Source organism: Hemibagrus wyckioides, linkage group LG04 (assembly GCF_019097595.1).
Source record: "Hemibagrus wyckioides isolate EC202008001 linkage group LG04, SWU_Hwy_1.0, whole genome shotgun sequence".
Classification (NCBI taxonomy): Eukaryota; Metazoa; Chordata; class Actinopteri; order Siluriformes; family Bagridae; genus Hemibagrus; species Hemibagrus wyckioides.
The window spans coordinates 21,941,702-21,959,276 of record NC_080713.1 but is presented as its reverse complement, the minus strand read 5'-3'; the positions used below and the strand labels follow the sequence as shown (position 1 = coordinate 21,959,276).

The window sequence follows — 17,575 nt, the reverse complement described above, 5'->3', positions numbered from 1 at the left end:
AAAGGAGGGGCTAGTGGTGACGGAGAGATGAAGAGAAATGCACAATATGGTGTAAAAGTATTTGGACCCCTGGCTTTCACACGTAAATTTGCCCTTTTCAAAAGCATGAGCATGGACTTGAACCTCACTTTTCACTAGATTTTGGAATGAACTTTGGCTTCAGTAGGGCCGAGGTCAGGACTCTTGAGTTTTTCTACATCAAGCTTGGCAAGCCATGCATCTCAGGCGTGTCGTCATACAGGAACAGGTTCGGGTCTTTGAGTTCAAGTGAAGGAAAATCATGCTACAGTGCTGAAGTGTACGAAGACATTGCAGACAATTGTGTGCTTTCAGCTTTGTGTAGTGCTGGTCAGGTGTCCACATGCTTTTGTCCATAGTTTAGTGTAGGTGAAGAGCGGAAGAGAAAGGGAGAAAGACTAGGCTTCCTGAAACTTAGAAGCAGTAGATTCTCAAGCATCTTGATAGTGATAAATACATTCATGTGACTTTCACATAACACTAAATCCCAAGACTGGACAACTCGTATGCATTTCTAGTACTCCGCTGTATAGTAAAAGCATCCATACATAAAATATGAAAATAATCTACAGCTTGATAGTCCTTTTTTTGCAAGGAGACATAGAAACATCTACACCATTACCCTCATTAAAATAAACAAAATTGGGGAATGCCCGTATGCTATCTCAAAGATTTTCACACTGATAGATTCCTTATGTTAGCTCCAAGCCAGCATTTAGCCACAGCCTCATATGCAGACTGAATAGTTCCTCCTTTTCTCTCCAACTGTTTACCACAGATCACATATCCTCTCACAAAGTCATACATCTTGTAGACTTGCTGTGAAGCACAAACAACTTATGCATTTATTATGGCATATATAGAACTGGAGTTAAAAAAGAAGAAGAAAAAGGTAGCACACGGTTAGCAAACTAGCTGGCATCAAAACAAATACAGAAAAACCATGATTTGTTCATCACTAGCATTGGGTAGGTTAGTCATCATCCTCCACTCGTCATTATAAGAGACTAGGACTGGGTCATAAACAGAGCTCTTGCATAAAACATGAGTCTGATGTAGAATGACTGAGAAAGCCAGTTAACTCAGTAACTTCTGATCATATCAGCTATTCATGCCACTGTAACCGTTTAGAAATTACTGCTACAACTTAGGCACTGGATTATACACAACATTCGCAGAGCAGGCAATTTAAAACGGTATCAGAGAGATGAATAAATCACAAATACCGCATATGTAACTCTACCGCATTGCTTGGAAATATTATACAAGATTAATAAGCTTCTTTAGAGGAAGAGCTGAGTGTCTCTTTCTGATGAAAGGGCTATAGTTAGCACCTGCGTGGTAACTCTGGGGAGATCACACAGCACCAGTATGCAAAAAGAGTCAAATACAAGTCACTTGCTGCAGCACTGAAAATATGCACCAAGCAAAACAAGCCATCTCTCTCTCTCTCTCTCTCTCTCTCTCTCTCACACAAACACACACACAATATATTAAAAATATGACAAATACATCTGTCCATGTTAAACATATCTAATGTATAGTGCCCTATAAAGACACACTCACCTTGTGTTCCATACTCCCGTCATCTGTACTAGCCTCATTCTCTGCCTCTGTCCTTTTGCTCTCATCCTCTTTCTCCGGCATCTCGATGACACTCTGAGACGCATCCGTGACCTCGTCCAAACTTTGCTCCACCATATCTCCATTCAGCAGCGGTTCGCCATCTGGTCTCGCAGCTCCGCCGTCATCGCCGTTTCTGTCCATCTGAGCTAACACTCCATTGGTAGAGGGCATTTGTTCATGGCTGATGCTGCTGTCCTGAGTCTGCTCTGTAGTATCCGTAGGTTTCTGGCAACTCCTGTGTACCGGACTGCACTTAGCAGGTTTGGCTGTGTGTTTCTGGGGAGAGCCGTCCCTCCTGTCTGTGTGTCTGTGTGTAAAAGACAGACACGGAAAGTACGTAGATCAATTTCTTTGTGCTGATCAGTAAACAGCTGCTTCTGCTCGCAGGAACAGTAACTGCTATAAGAACTTAAGAGCTAGTGAGATAGAGCATGTGTGAAAATGTGAGTGAGTTAAAAATACTCCACTTTAGCTGCACAGACTTCCTCATGTAGGGCAGTGCATTGTGTGTGTGTGTGTGTGTGTGTGTGTGTGTGTGTGTGTGTGTGTGTAAAACTGCGCATGCGGGTTTCAGTGTTAGTGGAGGATGTGAGAGCATGCAGGTCAGGGGAGGCAAAAAAAAAGGGAAGAGGAGGATGGGAGGAACAGGCAAAGGAAAAGAGAGGATAAGTTGCAGAGGTACGGCCGCACCGTGTCCCAAGAGATAGCCTGCTGCCCTACTTCATAGTGCCAAGATTAAACACACACACACACACACAAGCTCTTTGACAGCGTGATACTACATTTTGCTTAAGTTTTGAAAAACTCTCTACCCATAGGCTTCAGCAGTGTGGTGCAGTGAAGACATGATCCAAATTTGATTCTGCTTTCTCCAGACTTCACACACACACACACACACACACACACACACACAGGGCCAGAGCAGTCCACTTTAAACACACACCCCACACAAACACATCCGGCAGGCCTTCCAGCTGCTTCCCAGACTGCGGCCCACCTGCAGACAGCCTTTTCCTGTACAGGGTGGATGGCAGGACCTATGGGTGGTGAGGTTGGTACGGTACACCACACCATGACACTGTACGACTCCTACAATAAGATATTTATTAAAAAAAAAATATTCTGGGTACAAAAGGTGAGATGATAGTGACCACTTCGGGACACACGACAGAACAAACTGTAATAGAGAATAATCTAGTAACATCATGTGCCACCCTAATATGGATTATTAAAACACATCTATCATGTGTCTGCGAAACCAGGAAGTCCACCGTCATGAAGAGTCTCCCATGGGGGAACAACTCGTAAAATAAACGTCTCCTTGCAGAAAGCTTCACTGCGTCAGTGAATATGTTTTTCTTAGTTGATTCTTTAATCTGTTTATTATTACGCTATTAGCTGCTACTGCTATACTGAAATGCTAACATATCTGATTTGCTGTGCAGCTGAAACGGTTTTCAGACCCAGACACCATCTGTCTGAAACGATTAAAGAATTCAACAGCACTGAAGTGTAGCATGGAATAATATAATCTTTCCTCTACAAATATCATCCAGTTTAATAACTGTTGAACGAAGCGAATGCACAGAAAATCCATTATTATTAAGCTATGTTCTTTTTATGATCTAGAATGAGTTCAATTCGTTGAAATGCAACCTGCTTTTAATGGCACTCTCAATTCAGGCCCCACAAGCGTCTTAGCCACTATCAGCTAGTGCTAACACCATTACAGCACATTTTCATTGTCGGTCTCAAAACCCTCCACAGGAACTTGAGTCTTATGACACAATAAAGAGCTCGACTCCTACACAAAACGTGGGAGAAGAAAAAAAAAAACAAAAAAACACGACGTCATTAGACCTGAAACACAAACAGGATGTACGTGTGTGTATGTGCGCGTATTTATAGAGTAGATATCAGCATCTATGGCTTGTTGTGGGTGGCAGATAATTCCATAGGAGACTGCTACTTCAGCCAGTGCCCAGTTCTGAGAAAAGTGCTGTAGTGAAATAGACCCGAAGGCTTTAAACTGAATTCATTTTCATTTTGACATTAGATAAAAAGAAAGAGCTTTACTTCTATAAATCAGGGTTTTTTGAAACATTTGAAACAAAATCAGTGACCTTTAACTGGAAAAGAAATTTCACAAACTCCACCTGAACAGAATCGAAACGCTATTTTAATATAACCATCATGAGATAAATGTGTATAATAACAGCTTCCTACACACTTGTAACAAAGACTAATGGCACAACATGTTGAGAAACCTATGTGTCTTACGCTCACTATAAAACATAACTTTAATAATGGTTGAAAAACAAATCCTGGACCCCTTTTCTACGCTCTGCAGACCCCGAACTCCTGATTTAAACCTCATTATTAGACGTCTCCTAGTACACAGATATCCACTTGTGTTTCCAATGCTCTCTTAAGACTTAATATAATTTCACAGTCACAAGAATCTCACACACATGTAGCATTCTGTACCAGCCTGATACATTTTACATGTTACCCATGAGTCTGTCTGCCTCTGTAAATGTAAAAGCAGCACTTAAATCATGTGTACGTTCTACAGACTAGAGCATCATATCTGAAGAAAAGTAAAAAAGAAATGAAATGAGGTGTAAAGCACACTTGATTATAATTTATTTGCTGGATTTCACCAGTAGGGTGCAGTCTAGTGTTGCTAAACGATGTCTGAGAGCTCCCGGATACATAAAACAGAATAGTAAAAATATATTCTTACCCGTGTTTAGGCTTCATAATATAAAACTATTAGTAGTAATTTAGAGCAATTCTCTCGTTATCCAAAATCCTCAAGCAGCTGGAAGTCACCCAACTTCTACTTTTTGATGAAGTCTTCCTGTACAACCTTGAAACATTTTTCACTTTCTACCTCATTGTTCGTTACACAATTAAAGACGTGTTACGACAGTGGGTGGCTTTTCCTAAATGGTGACATTCAGGTGGTGATGAATTGTGGGTAGTGGTGCTCGTCACTTTTTAAAATAAACGGTTGTGCTTGAAGAACGAAAACAGAAACAAGACCTAACAGGGAGTGATAATCTGGGTGGACATGTGACACGCTCTGCCTCTGATAACAGTGAATTAATACTCATTTCTATCCCACTGAAAAAGCTGGTGAACAAAATGATACAAGCAAGGACTCCAGCCCTGGAATTACAAACCTTCAGCCTGGATGAAAGTCATTAGCTTATACACTGATCAGGCATAACATTATGAACAGTGACAGGTGAGGTGAATAACTCTGATTATCTGGGATATATTAGGCAGCAAGTGAACATTTTGTCCTCAAAGTTGATGTGTTAGAAGCAGGAAAAATGGGCAAGCGTAAGGATTTGAGCGAGTTTGACGAAGGCCCAAATTGTGATGGCTAGACGACTGGATCAGTGCATCTCCAAAACTGCAGCTCTTGTGGGGTGTTCCCAGTTTGCAATGGTCAGGATTTATCAAAAATAAACTTTAAGTCCTGCAATTATCCTTTAAGTCCTGTAAATTGCAGGACTTGAGGGATCAGCTGCTAGCACCTTGGTGCCAGATACCACAGGGATCCAGTGGAGTCCATGCCTCGATGGGTCAGGGCTGTTTTGGGAGCAAAAGCGGGACCAACCCAATATTAGGCAGGTGGTCATAATGTTATGCTTGATCAGTGTAAGTCGTCAGAATTCTGACAGCATACAGTGTTCGCATAAATATCATCAAATCCGTATGGCTGAAATGTTAGCACAGACAACTTTTGAGCCAGAGAAAGGGGATGAACAAATTTATAATCATCTAAAAAATGAAGAGATTGTATTTCCATTGTTTTTCCCCCAGATAGCTTTGTCTTGTGACTTTATTTCTTGCGGCAACAAATGCCTACAAATAAATTCCACAGACCCCATAACACAGATTTACCTCTATTCAAATCTTAGAGAGATGATTTAAATGTGTATTATAACAGTCAGCACCACAGAGCCTTTTGATTCCTCCACCGACATAACACATTACATCCATTATTTATAGACCCACTTGTTAGAGATTAGGTTAGTGAGGTTTTAACACAGCCAATATAATTCAAGTAATAATTATATATTAAAAAAAAAAAAAAAAAAAAAAAAAAAAAAAAAAAAAAACCTTCAACGCACTGGCCACATTATTAGGAACATTCATGCAATTATCCAGTCAGCCGATAACATTCTGCTGCCACATGACTGTCTGACTGGATGAAGGAGCAGGTGCATACCTGTTCCTAATAAAGTGGCCAGCGAGTATATACAAAATACAAAATCACAGACTCACTAGATAAGGCCCCTTGAGAATGACAATGCTGGAGGACATGAAAATGCAACTGCGAAGTAATACAAAGTGCTCAGTGTTAACATGAAGCGCTTAATCAAACTGCTCATCTAACAGCATTCTAGAAGCAGCAGGAGAAGACCAGGAAGAAAGCAAGCAGAAAAGCCTGTAGGTGTCCTGGTGTCTGCCCCTCGCATGTGTACCTGTTTTCCTCAAAGCGGCTGATGAGGTCAGACACTCTGCCTTTTCCTCCTCCTCCTCCTCCTCCTCCTCCTCCTCCTCCGCCCTCCTCCATCTTGGAGTTAAAGGGTGAGCTTCTGCCCAGCGGCTTACACAGCTCGGTCACCGGAGTATGGAGGTGTGCTGGTTTAGGAGGCACTATATTGCAGGACCAGAGAAATACACAGATCGTATAATTCATTTGAACCACTAAAACTTATTATCCTTAGCAGCCTTGACCGGGAGAAACAGAGCTGCAGTCACCTGAAGCTCTTATCTGCATACATTTTGTGCATTATAAGCTCATCTTAAACTTGTTCACTGGTCTATGAACTATAAAAACAAGGTGACCACATCCTATCTTATCTGTGAGTAAGTAAAAACTTCAGTTCACTCTCTACTAAACACCACATAGACCTCTTCAGTTCAAGGACACGGTCTCACCCTGCTCGGGACAAGCTTCAAAGCATTTCAGTAATCACAGCACAATGACATGGCTAACTGGCCAGCTTAACAACGGCACTAAGTGTCTAGTAATAAGGTCTTAATTAGCGCCTAGTAATGAGCCTCAGTTAGCAAACCAGTCTACACTCAGTGTTCTCAGAATACATCAATGTACTCCGCTTCTACTATAGCCATGAACAGCAAAGCCTGAGAAACCTCTCTGATCACACAACAGTTGAAGCAATGACACACACACTCGCACACACACACCACATCATCGCTACACCACCAGTGTTCTCTGTTTTTAAATTTTGCATCAAAAATCCCACAGTAAATAATTTGATTCAGACAAAAAGTAATGATGAATAAAATAAAAACTCTGAGCCTCATTTAGGCTCCTGTGTATTAGCATGATTTTTCAAGCCGCTAAACAAAATCAAACACCATGACGTTTGGTTGCAAATAATTGCCTAAAATGTTCTGTGTGGCTGGATAACCCACATAAATCATCTGGTCATATGAGCTTCTAATTTAAACAGCACTGTCTCTCATTAAGCTCTCAATAACAGGTCACTATATATAAGCCTGGTTCTACACAGCCAATCAAACTCTCCATAACAGGTCACTATATATAGACAGTCAACTCAAACCAGTATGCTGTGATTGAACCATGTACCCTAATACCCCACACATACACATTAAAGGAAAAGGCTGTGTGTTTCTGATGGTCCATCCATGCAGGGCTTCTAGTTTAAATCCTAGTCTCATTTCAGGATGTTGCTTTTTTGTGGCCAGCTGTGTGGATTGTGCATCACTGAAAATGTAATGATTTTTCCCTTCAAGTGGAAAAAAATAAAGTTAATCAACTGCAGTACTCATTGTTCGGGGATGAATAAGCAATAATCAAATTAAAATAGTGAATGATACAAAAAAAAAAAAAAATGCATGGTATGAAATATATAAATAAAATACTTACTTTTTCATTTTATTGATATTTATTGGTACAGGATTTGTGCCTTGTCCAGTCCTGATTTCATTACAATCATTTGATTTATGATATCATGGCTCAGATAGCTTAGATAGCTCTAAGCTGTCTACACATGAACTAAAAGAATACTGCATATAGTGTACTCTAGCATATAGTGCTGGTCTGAATGAAAACATCTGTACACGTGTGCGTGCGTTTCTACCTTGTGGTTTGATATGCTTCGGGAGCTGGCGTCGTGAGCCTTTTCCATTAATTCCTGTGGAGCTTCTGTCGCTTGCTCTGCTTCCCTGACGCGGCTTCTCGTGTCGACTGGCTCGCTCTGCAGGCCTACTGCCAAGATCTGAGAGAGACAATGAACAGGGTTGGTGAGTAGAGGAAAAAAAATTATTTTTTATTGTCTGCAGGCTCATGAAGCAAACTCAGTGGGAGAGCAATCATACTGGTGGTGAGAAGTAGTTATCAGATTTATTCATATCCTTCGAAAACGGTTCACATGAATCACATAATAGTGAGAAAAAAAATAGAACCAGTGCAATTACTAATACTTTGAGGGACGTTTCATAAGAAATAAATCATGACCAGGCATGTTGACATAGAAATATAATTAACTGGGTGTTGTGACCATTTTCCTACACCAACATGTCTTGCTTGTTTGTAACAGCAATAAAGCGGTTGAAATTTTTTATTAATTAAAAATTGAGACGTTGTACTTTTCCTCCGTTTCCCCTCAAACTAAACAAAACACATAAAACAAAGAAAATAATTAAATGCAGCAAAAACCCCTGTGTCCTTTATCTGGAAGGCTTTGCCATGCCTGAAAAGTTCTAACAGGTTATAAAATGTTATACAGTATAAATGAGGATGTGCTTTGAATCTGTTTGTCAGGATTCCCAAACAAATCCCTGTAAACAAAATTGTTACCATAGAAACAAGAAGAGCATTAAAATGTAATCCTGTAGCTGTCAGAGCCGCTCTTACACAAAAACTCATTTGGATCGATCAGATTTGAGAATGGAACAGCTCCTGTGGTAAAAATAACGAAGAATTAAACGAAAATGTTTCATTAAATCAATTCATTTATGATAATTTCATTGAGTAATAAAAGTTATTGTCATCACTGGTCCTAGAAAGAATAAACACAACTATAAACAAAATGGTTCAAGATCTTTTATTTTGTCATGTCAAATTATCGGGTCTATTTTGATATGGATGCATGTGTGAGGTCATCTTTCAAAAATCCATTTAAACCCATTCCCAGACAAATCCAAAAATATCCTGATAGTGGAAATGCTCCAACAATGGTCCTTGAGAATGGTCCAGCATCCTATCCTACAGTTAGCTATGGTTGCTCTTCCTTGTATACAATCTTCTTTTCAGCCCTGCTAAATTCTTCTGATGATTCTTGGGTAAAGTCCAGGCTGTGTATTATTTATTTATACTCTGGAAAGGGGTTCTTTAGGGGAATTTTTCCATGCAAATTATTACCAGGTGTGTAATAGCTTACGAAACACTACACCTCAAGAAATGTGCGTTATTCTAAACCAGGACTTCCTTTCATCTAAATCCTAAATCACGCTACACAAACCCAAACTGCACATTCTTCAGAAATTACATGCCAACTGATGACTGCTTAATTCTGTAAGAAAGGTGTAAGAATGATTCCAGTGTCCATACGCTCATCTAGCACATGTACATACACCTCAAGACACACCTACAAAGGCTACAGTTGAGGTTAGGGATGCAGTTAGCACTTTCTTACAAATGTATTTATATGCAATGTAATCAAAATCCATCCATCCAGGCAAATTCATACGAATTTCATTATCATGTGATCGGACTGTACGATGTCATACGCGTAGCATTAAAACGAAGTATTTATACTGTATGCTTCATATATGTGTCATGATTATCTGAAAAGTGGCCTTGAAAATGGTTGTGACTCAAACATGAAATGCTGTCAAGCACAACACTGGATAGACTTCTCAAATCTGACAAGATGCTCTGAAAAAATGACCCTGAAACTGACTTAGTCAAAGCAAGTATGATGTTACTTACTAGGTTCCTTTGTGAAAACTTAAGTGAGTCATTTGATAAATCTATGCTCATGGGGGACCTATGTGAAGGTGTCGCTACTTCCTTAAATTTCTGTTGAAATAGAAGAAAATAAATAAAAATAAATCCTTAAAATAAAAACAACAACAAAAATGCACAAATAATAATAATAATAATAATAATAATAATAATAAAAAATCTCTAAGCTAACCAGCAGATTCAAGGTTAAAGAAACCCTATAATTGTTGTTAGTTGTAAAAGTTCAAATCTGTAAAATGTCTCACACAATTTTTTTCCAGCCAGTCTCCAGTTAACAGTCAACAATGTGGTGTGTTACAGTACAGAAAACTAGGAGAGATCAAAAATATGGACCTACTTTAGGGACTGGTTTGGGAAAGAATGTAAATAGCGTGTATCTTTCTAATCTCAGAACAGTTAGTGGAAAATAGCAGAAAGTCACAAAGCTATTTTTATTGCTGTTTTTCTCCACCCCCCCCCCATACCTCCACCCCCCACCCAAAAAAAAGCACAGATGTCCCACGCTTCATGCACAAACGGGCCTTAATGGAAAAATAAAATGTGATTAAGCACTGAAGCTAAGCTCAGGGTTTGATAGTCGGCTGTGTTGGAACCCTGTGCAAGCATGTGCTATAGGAAAATCAATACATGCTGCAGTAAAGCCAACTGTAAGCCGTAGAGATGTCTAGAAATGAAGCATGTCCACAGTAACTGTTTGTTCTCTGTCCATTGCGGATCATACTGTCATGGGATGAAAGATGGAGCTGAGTCTGCTTTGGACACATGAGGAGATTGGGATAGAGGTGAATGAATGACAGTTTAACGTCTGATTGATTCCTTCAGCTTCAAGCTGGATGTTGTTTATTAGACGAACTACGAAACATAGCAAAAGTAATGAAAGAGTGTTACAGGAAGGAAAAAAAAAAAAAAAAAAAAAAATCAACAGTTGGTGCGACGTGACCCTGGTGCGAAGTTTATATATAGCAATCGGACACCACCACATCCTTTAATAAAATGAACAGCATACTTTTGACCATTTATGTCTATATGTCTAGACTTGATGTAACAGCTATTCAACTTTGTTATCACTTACTTTTCGTGTCAAGTGACAAATTGCCGGTCAGTACAGAGGACGCTATGACTAATTCTAATTGTGCGCTAAAATCGAGTGCCGAGTAGCTGTATGCTACTTTCAGAAAACACTTCCTCTTATCATTTGCAAGTGATGCATAGCCACATACAAATACCCTAAATGCCTTCTATTCACTCATACTATAAATGCCTTCTATTCAGCAACACTGACTCAGTGATTGTCCATCAAGACAAAAAAAAAAAAAAAAAATGCAACACTCATTATCACGTCTTCACTGAAGGCCACAAGCGTTCCTGGACTTTTCTAACAAATAATCCTCATAACCCCAAGTGTTTCCTCGAGCATACTTCCTCATTCATCACACTGTCAGATAGTGTGACGTGTAACGCTTGCAGAGACTGATGAGAGACTGATGAGTGCGTGCGTGTCTACGAGGGTAAACGCCAAAGCATGGCCTTGCTTCCGAGTGTGTTGCCATAGCAACCCACTCCTGTTTTTCCTCGGTCTGGGAATGTGCAGGCGAAAAACGCTCGGAGGAACGGTGGAAAGGGAAAAAGAGAGAAAACAGACGTAGCTTAGTTTCAATCTGTGTGTGCTGTTGCTATTCCCTATTGCTACTGTCCTGTTGTGAGGTGTACTTCTCTCATTGGACCTCTTCACCTGATTGGCTGAAGTGGTGTCATGCTACTTCTGGACTGAGGGAGGAACCAGACCGCCTTCGAAAACCTTGAATATCTTTTAATACAAATTGTGAAAACTTGGTTGAGGATTGCCTTAGTGTCTGATTAGAACCAGGAAAAAAAAATGATTATTTGACATCAGCATGTCCTGGATTTAATAATAACCCTCATTAATCAGAAAATAAATAAACACATGCCTTCACCTGTTAAACATTAGCAGGTAAAAGGCAATTCACTATAAATAAGAGGTATAATGGTGGGTGTTGTTTTTAGAATCAGCTACGAGGAAACGTTTGCTCTTGATAGCTGTGGTGCATGGTACAAGTAGAACAAAATTAACATGCTAACATGTGTTCAGATCACAACACCTCTTTTGTGAAAAAGGAAATGACCACAAGACCGTACAGAATGCAGAACTGTCAACAATGAAGTCAATGTGGTTTGCAAGTAAGAAAAGAAAGACTTTTAAGGAGAGATTCAACTAGGAACTGTAGTGGCTACTGAGCACCGAGGAACAGCCGGATATCTAAACATGTTGCAGGGTTTCAAGATCATTTGGGCTAGACAAAACCAACAAAGTAGAAAGGGGGAAGAAACAATGGGAACAAATTTGGCTTCCAAGCAGATCATGCACTGAAACTACCATTTCCTGACAGTTCTCACATGCACTGGATGCATACATTCATAGAAAGAAGTATGTGCAATATTTAAAAAAATATATATCTACATATAGATATAATCAGAGGTTTATTGTAATTACAGAACAATATTCTCAACCCTGCAATTCATATTAAAGCAACAGTGTAGGTTTGTGTACAGTTTACAGTAAGTCTTTTTAATTTGCTACTGGAAGTCCAGACTAAGGTAAAAGGCAATCAAGCACAGAGGTTGGATTAAACTCACCTTCACAATGGTATGATCCAAAAATAGAGCTTTGGAAAACAGCAGAATCACACAAGCCTTCCTGTCCCTGTGTACAACCAAACAACAACTGAAGTAAAAGGGCAAAAAAAAGGACACGGAGAAAAACAGCTCCTCCTTCTGTGAGGTTTGTGACTTCCAATCAGTACTGGTGTGGGTCCTCAGAAAGTCAGTGTCATCCACTGACAGCAGTTTATTTATACAGCAGGTCAGTTTCAATCTCTGATTATACCGCACAGTTGTGACAAGGTCAACATGTTTATGACTGTCACTGGTTTCAGGAGGCAAACGCACACAATTTTGACTACTTAATATCAGGAATTATGACATGGGCAAATCTGTATCTAGAGCTCATCATATTTCAGTTTAGAACTGAAAGAAAATTTGCGTGTCACTCAGAAAACACATGATTCGTTGTGAAATATTAAGGCACGGTCGGGTTGTTTGCTATTTTCTGAATTCAGTCAGATTTGATAAGGTTAATAAACATGGTCAATCCGCTGTTGTGGCTCATCAGCCTCAAGGTACAACGTGTTTTGAAGTGCATTCTGAAATGCTTTTTAGCTCACAACAGTAATACCAGGTGTTTATCTGAGTTACTGTAGCCTTTCGGTCATCTTAAACAATTCAGGCCATTCTCCGCTGACCTCTCTCATCACCAAGGCGTTTCCATCTGCAGAACTGAATGCTTTTTCTTTTTTAGCCCATTCTGAATAAACTCTAGAGACTGTAGCAGCAACCGTGCCATGGTTAAAATGACTAAAATTGATTGATTGATTCTGATAGATGTAGAAGATTACCTTAAGCTGTTGGCCTCTATCTACACAATGTAATTCTATTAAAGTACTCAGGGAGAGTATATTATCTATCTATCTATCTATCTATCTATCTATCTATCTATCTATCTATCTATCTATCTATCTATCTATCTATCTATCTATCTATCTATCTATCTATCTATCTATCTATCTATCTATCTATCTATCTATCTATCTATCTATCCACCGATCAGCCATAACATTATGAGCACTGACAGGTGAAGTGAATAACACTGATGATCTCCTCATCATGGCACCTGTTACTGGGTGGGATATGTTAGTGGACATTTTGTCCTCAAAGTTGATGTGTTAGAAGCAGGAAAAATGGACAAGCGTAAGGATTTGAGTGAGTTTGACAAGGGCCAAATTGTGATGGCTAGAGGACTGGATCAGGGCATCTCCAAAACTGCAGCTCTTGTGGGGTGTTCCCGGTCTGCAGTGGTCAGTATCTATCAAAAGTGGTCCAAGGAAGAACAGTGGTGACCTAGCGACATGGTCATGGTTGGCCAAGGCTCATTGATGCACGTGGGGAGCGAAGGCTGGCCCGTGTGATCCGATCCAACAGACGCGCTACTGTTGCTCAAACTGCTGAAGAAGTTAATGCTGGTTCTGATAGAAAGGTGTCAGAATACACAGTGCAGGATGGGTCAGGGCTGTTTTGGCAACAAAAGTGGGACCAACACAATATTAGGCAGGTGGTCATAATGTTACGTATATATAAAAGGTAAATGTAGTTAAAATTATTAGTCTTCTACCACAAACTTGCCATATCAACAGTATCCACAACAATGACTCGTGACAATATACAAGTGTCTAATTCAGACTTCCATTAATGGTATGTCAGTGAGGTTGATAACACCTTCTACGCAGGAAACCTGAGCTCTATAATTACCACTGAGCGCTTACACTTGTACTTGCACTTTTATTCACTCATTTCCTTCATGATGATCTTCTTCTTAGTGACTCCTGACGAGGAGCGTCTGAAACATCTGAACTATTTCCCACTCTGCCTTTGGTGTTGAATATTACAGGTTGTGTAAAATGCCACAAAAAGAACAAAAATCCATAATAAAAATGATAGATGCATGTGTTACTGCATGAAGTCCATTCCGCAGTTGCATTTTCAGTATGACTAAGAAGAGGGAAGTGATCTCACACACAAGTCAAGTGTCATGACACACACACACAGAGTTTAGTTCTCTATAAGACAGGACATGAGGGAAATGAAACTGAAATAAAATAATTAATTATTAGTTAAATTATAGAATTACTGGAAAAAAAAAACATGGAAAACAGAAGTAATTTTGCTTTTAGTTTAGTTCTTATTTATTTATTGACCTTGTGTTTTATTCTTTATCATAATGGAGGCGTTGTCAGTCTAATCATATACATTTTATTTTCAATGGTTGATGAATATTACACTGCATAGATCAACTGTAGACATGAATGTATAAGTAGCATTGCCTGCAGTATTTTAGAACAAATTTAGCTAGGACTTTTCGTGAATTTTTTAACAAATTAGTCATATAAACCACAACGACCCAAGTCATTGTGCAGTGTCATGTGAGCACTCAGTGTATTCCCTTCGTCATCTCTTTGTTTTCCTACATGCTTTATATCAGACGGCCTACGTTAGTTGTTCGAATGCTGCCTCAATGAACTTTGGGGTTTCCTCTGGGTACTCTGGTTTCCTCCCCCAGTTGGAAGACATGATTTGTAGGCTGATTGGAATCTCTAAAGTAGACAATTGTGCCCTGCGATTGGTTGGCATCCCATCTAGAGTGTCTCCTGCCTTGGAAAAGATTCCAGGCTCGGTACAGAAAATGGAAAGATGGAAATCAGGGGTTTCACCCTCATTGAAGCCAGCATGATGCATTTGGTGTCAAACTATTATTTGATCATCACTTAGTTCTCTGCTGTCTGACAAAGAAAAAAAAAACCAAAAATCACAGCTGCGACTTTGTTTGCTTGGTACCAACCCCATATATAATGCAGACAAACAGACTCTTCTTTCAGCCAGCTTTGGGAATGCAGTAGGAATGTAGTTTGGGAATACTGTTTGGTAACAGAACAGACACTGATGCTTTCCCACCAGCTCTATTTTCATATCAAATCAACTTTATGCACAGACACATCAATTAGTCCACTGAAGACATTTTCTTAGCCAACTCTTTTCTGTGGCAACTTTAAAATGATTTGTGGTATTTTCATGTACATATACACTGATCAGGCATAACATTATGACCACCTGCCTAATATTGTGTTGGTCCCCCTTTTGCTGCCAAAATATCCCTGGCTCATTGAGGCATGGACTCCACTAGATCCCTGAATGTGTGCTGTTGTGTCTGGTACCAAGATTTTAGCAGCAGACCCTTTAAGTCCTGTATTCTACGAGGTGGGGACTCTATGGATCGGACTTGTTTGTCCAGAACATCCCACAGATGCTCGACTGGATTGAGATCTGGGGAATTTGAAGGCCAAATCAACACCTCAATCTCGTTGTCGTGCTCATCAAACCATTCCTGAACCATTTTTGCTTTGTGGCACAGCGCATTATCCTGCTGTAAGATGACCACAGCCTCAAATCCTTACGCCTGCCCATTTTTCCTGCTTCTAACACATCAGCTTTGAGGACAAAATGTTCACTTGATTCCTAATATATCCCACCCACTAACAGGTGCCATGATGAGAGATGTTACACCTGATTGGTGTAGGTTGTAGATAGATTAGTGAACTCCTGAAAATCTCTCCATTTCTCTCCAAAAGCAAGGCTGGGGCTTTTTACAGACAAGAAAATCCAGATAAAATCATGAGCCAAACACTAGTAATGTGAGATGGGGTGTATCAATGAATTCAAACCACCAGCACTGCATCCAGTGGCTGGGGTTTGGGCATTAGCTGGGAATCGAACCCGGGCCTTCCGCATGGTAGGCAAGAAACCTCCAACTGAGCCACCAGTGGCCTGAATGGTCATCTTTTTATTAGCAGAAAAAAAAAAGACTCTTTTGGAATGAATTCATAGCAGTTTACTTTGATAAAATGTGTAAAGGCTGGCAGACTGGAAAGCATTTGGATGGTTTGTTCACAGATCAAGTATTTTCACATTTTCACAAGTAACATTTTGAAACTGCTTGGTTATAAAAACTTCATGGAGAGTTTTTTTTTACAGGACAGGAGAAAGATGAGAGAGACAGAAATGTTAGCTGTTTACCTTGTGTCTCTGCGATCTTCACCCCTACACAAGCCTCCTCTTCATCAGGGGATTTGGAAGGGAAGCAGCTCGCATTGCCCGCTTTCTCTGTAACAGAAACGAAATCTGATTTACTGCTTGAGAATTTTAGTTTGTAAATCTTAGAACCTTAAAGAAAACACGGCTCTTCAGTATGTCACAATTTGGCTATTGCTTCATGGTGCAGTCAGTTAAAATTTTGACAATCAAGAAACATGCTACACACACACACGCGTGTTGAGGAGCTTTTAGCACTTTTGTGGCTTATAAGGCAGTGGTACAGTCAAGGAATATGGTCAGGAATATGTCAGGGAATATGGTCTCCTTTGATTTGATTTTGAGTCTGAATATCAAGACATGATTCAAAGTCCATTTTCATCTCGGTGCATGACTTTTTTTCTACATCCTACAGTGAATTGTTTTACACTGTAACCACCTGCAGTCTTTTCAATCCTTTAAGAAAAATAATGGATTTCCATTAGGCTGTCAGAACAACAGAACACCTGAATCGATAAAATTGTCTTTAAAATCGTCTTGACTTGCTGGATATACAAACGGGTTTTGAATACATAAATGCTGTTCTTGCATTACTTTAATTAATCACTGCATCCTTTAATAATATATCATATTACCAATTACGTATAAAACGTGGTCTAAAAGTGAAGGCTTAATCAATTTCGTTTATTTTCACTGAGTATTATCTGAGTCACATTTTCCTGTGACCGTGTGGCATTCTGCTGGGCATATTGTGCAGGTTCCTATACTGAACATGAAGCCAGAAGCACAGGAACCCACCCCTGGAGTCAGCCCTGGGGGATAGTGACTGTAAGTAAGAACCAAGCGGAGCTCAGGCCAAAATGGCAACATGGTTCCAAACTGTTGGTTCACCATCTGCATGGGAATCCAGTGCAGTGGTTTGCCATGTGATGGATAGTCATATATAGACTGGACCTTTGTAACGGAAGCTATGTTTGGGAGTGTGAAATGTCAAGTTGCTGGCAAGAGAAGAGTCTACAATGAAAGATAGGAAGCTATGGAATGGATATATTTGTTCAAAACCATCTGCAGAGTGCCCAAATGTGGTTGAGGGGAAACTCACTGGGTCCAGGCTGCAAGTGAACATTTTGTCCTCAAAGTTGATGTGTTAGAAGCAGGAAAAATGGGCAAGCA

General features: G+C 39.8%; 1 protein-coding gene across 7 annotated transcripts in view; it reads right to left on the bottom strand.

Moving 5' to 3' along the window:
* The window catches only part of fgd4a (FYVE, RhoGEF and PH domain containing 4a), a 60,385-nt gene that overhangs the window by 15,239 nt on the left and 27,571 nt on the right, over positions 1-17,575 (bottom strand). For 5 of the 7 annotated variants that reach the window (XM_058387639.1, XM_058387641.1, XM_058387640.1 and 2 more), the window contains exons 2-5: positions 16,388-16,474; positions 7,797-7,934; positions 6,147-6,321; positions 1,585-1,951 (exon numbers count right to left, since the gene is read on the bottom strand). In XM_058387639.1, coding sequence (XP_058243622.1) covers positions 1,585-1,951; positions 6,147-6,321; positions 7,797-7,934; positions 16,388-16,474 — 767 coding nt within the window. Of the gene's footprint in view, positions 1-1,584; positions 1,952-4,390; positions 4,544-6,146; positions 6,322-7,796; positions 7,935-16,387; positions 16,475-17,575 lie in introns of those variants that run through there. The other 2 variants (XM_058387645.1, XM_058387644.1) reach the window with 2 other exon arrangements.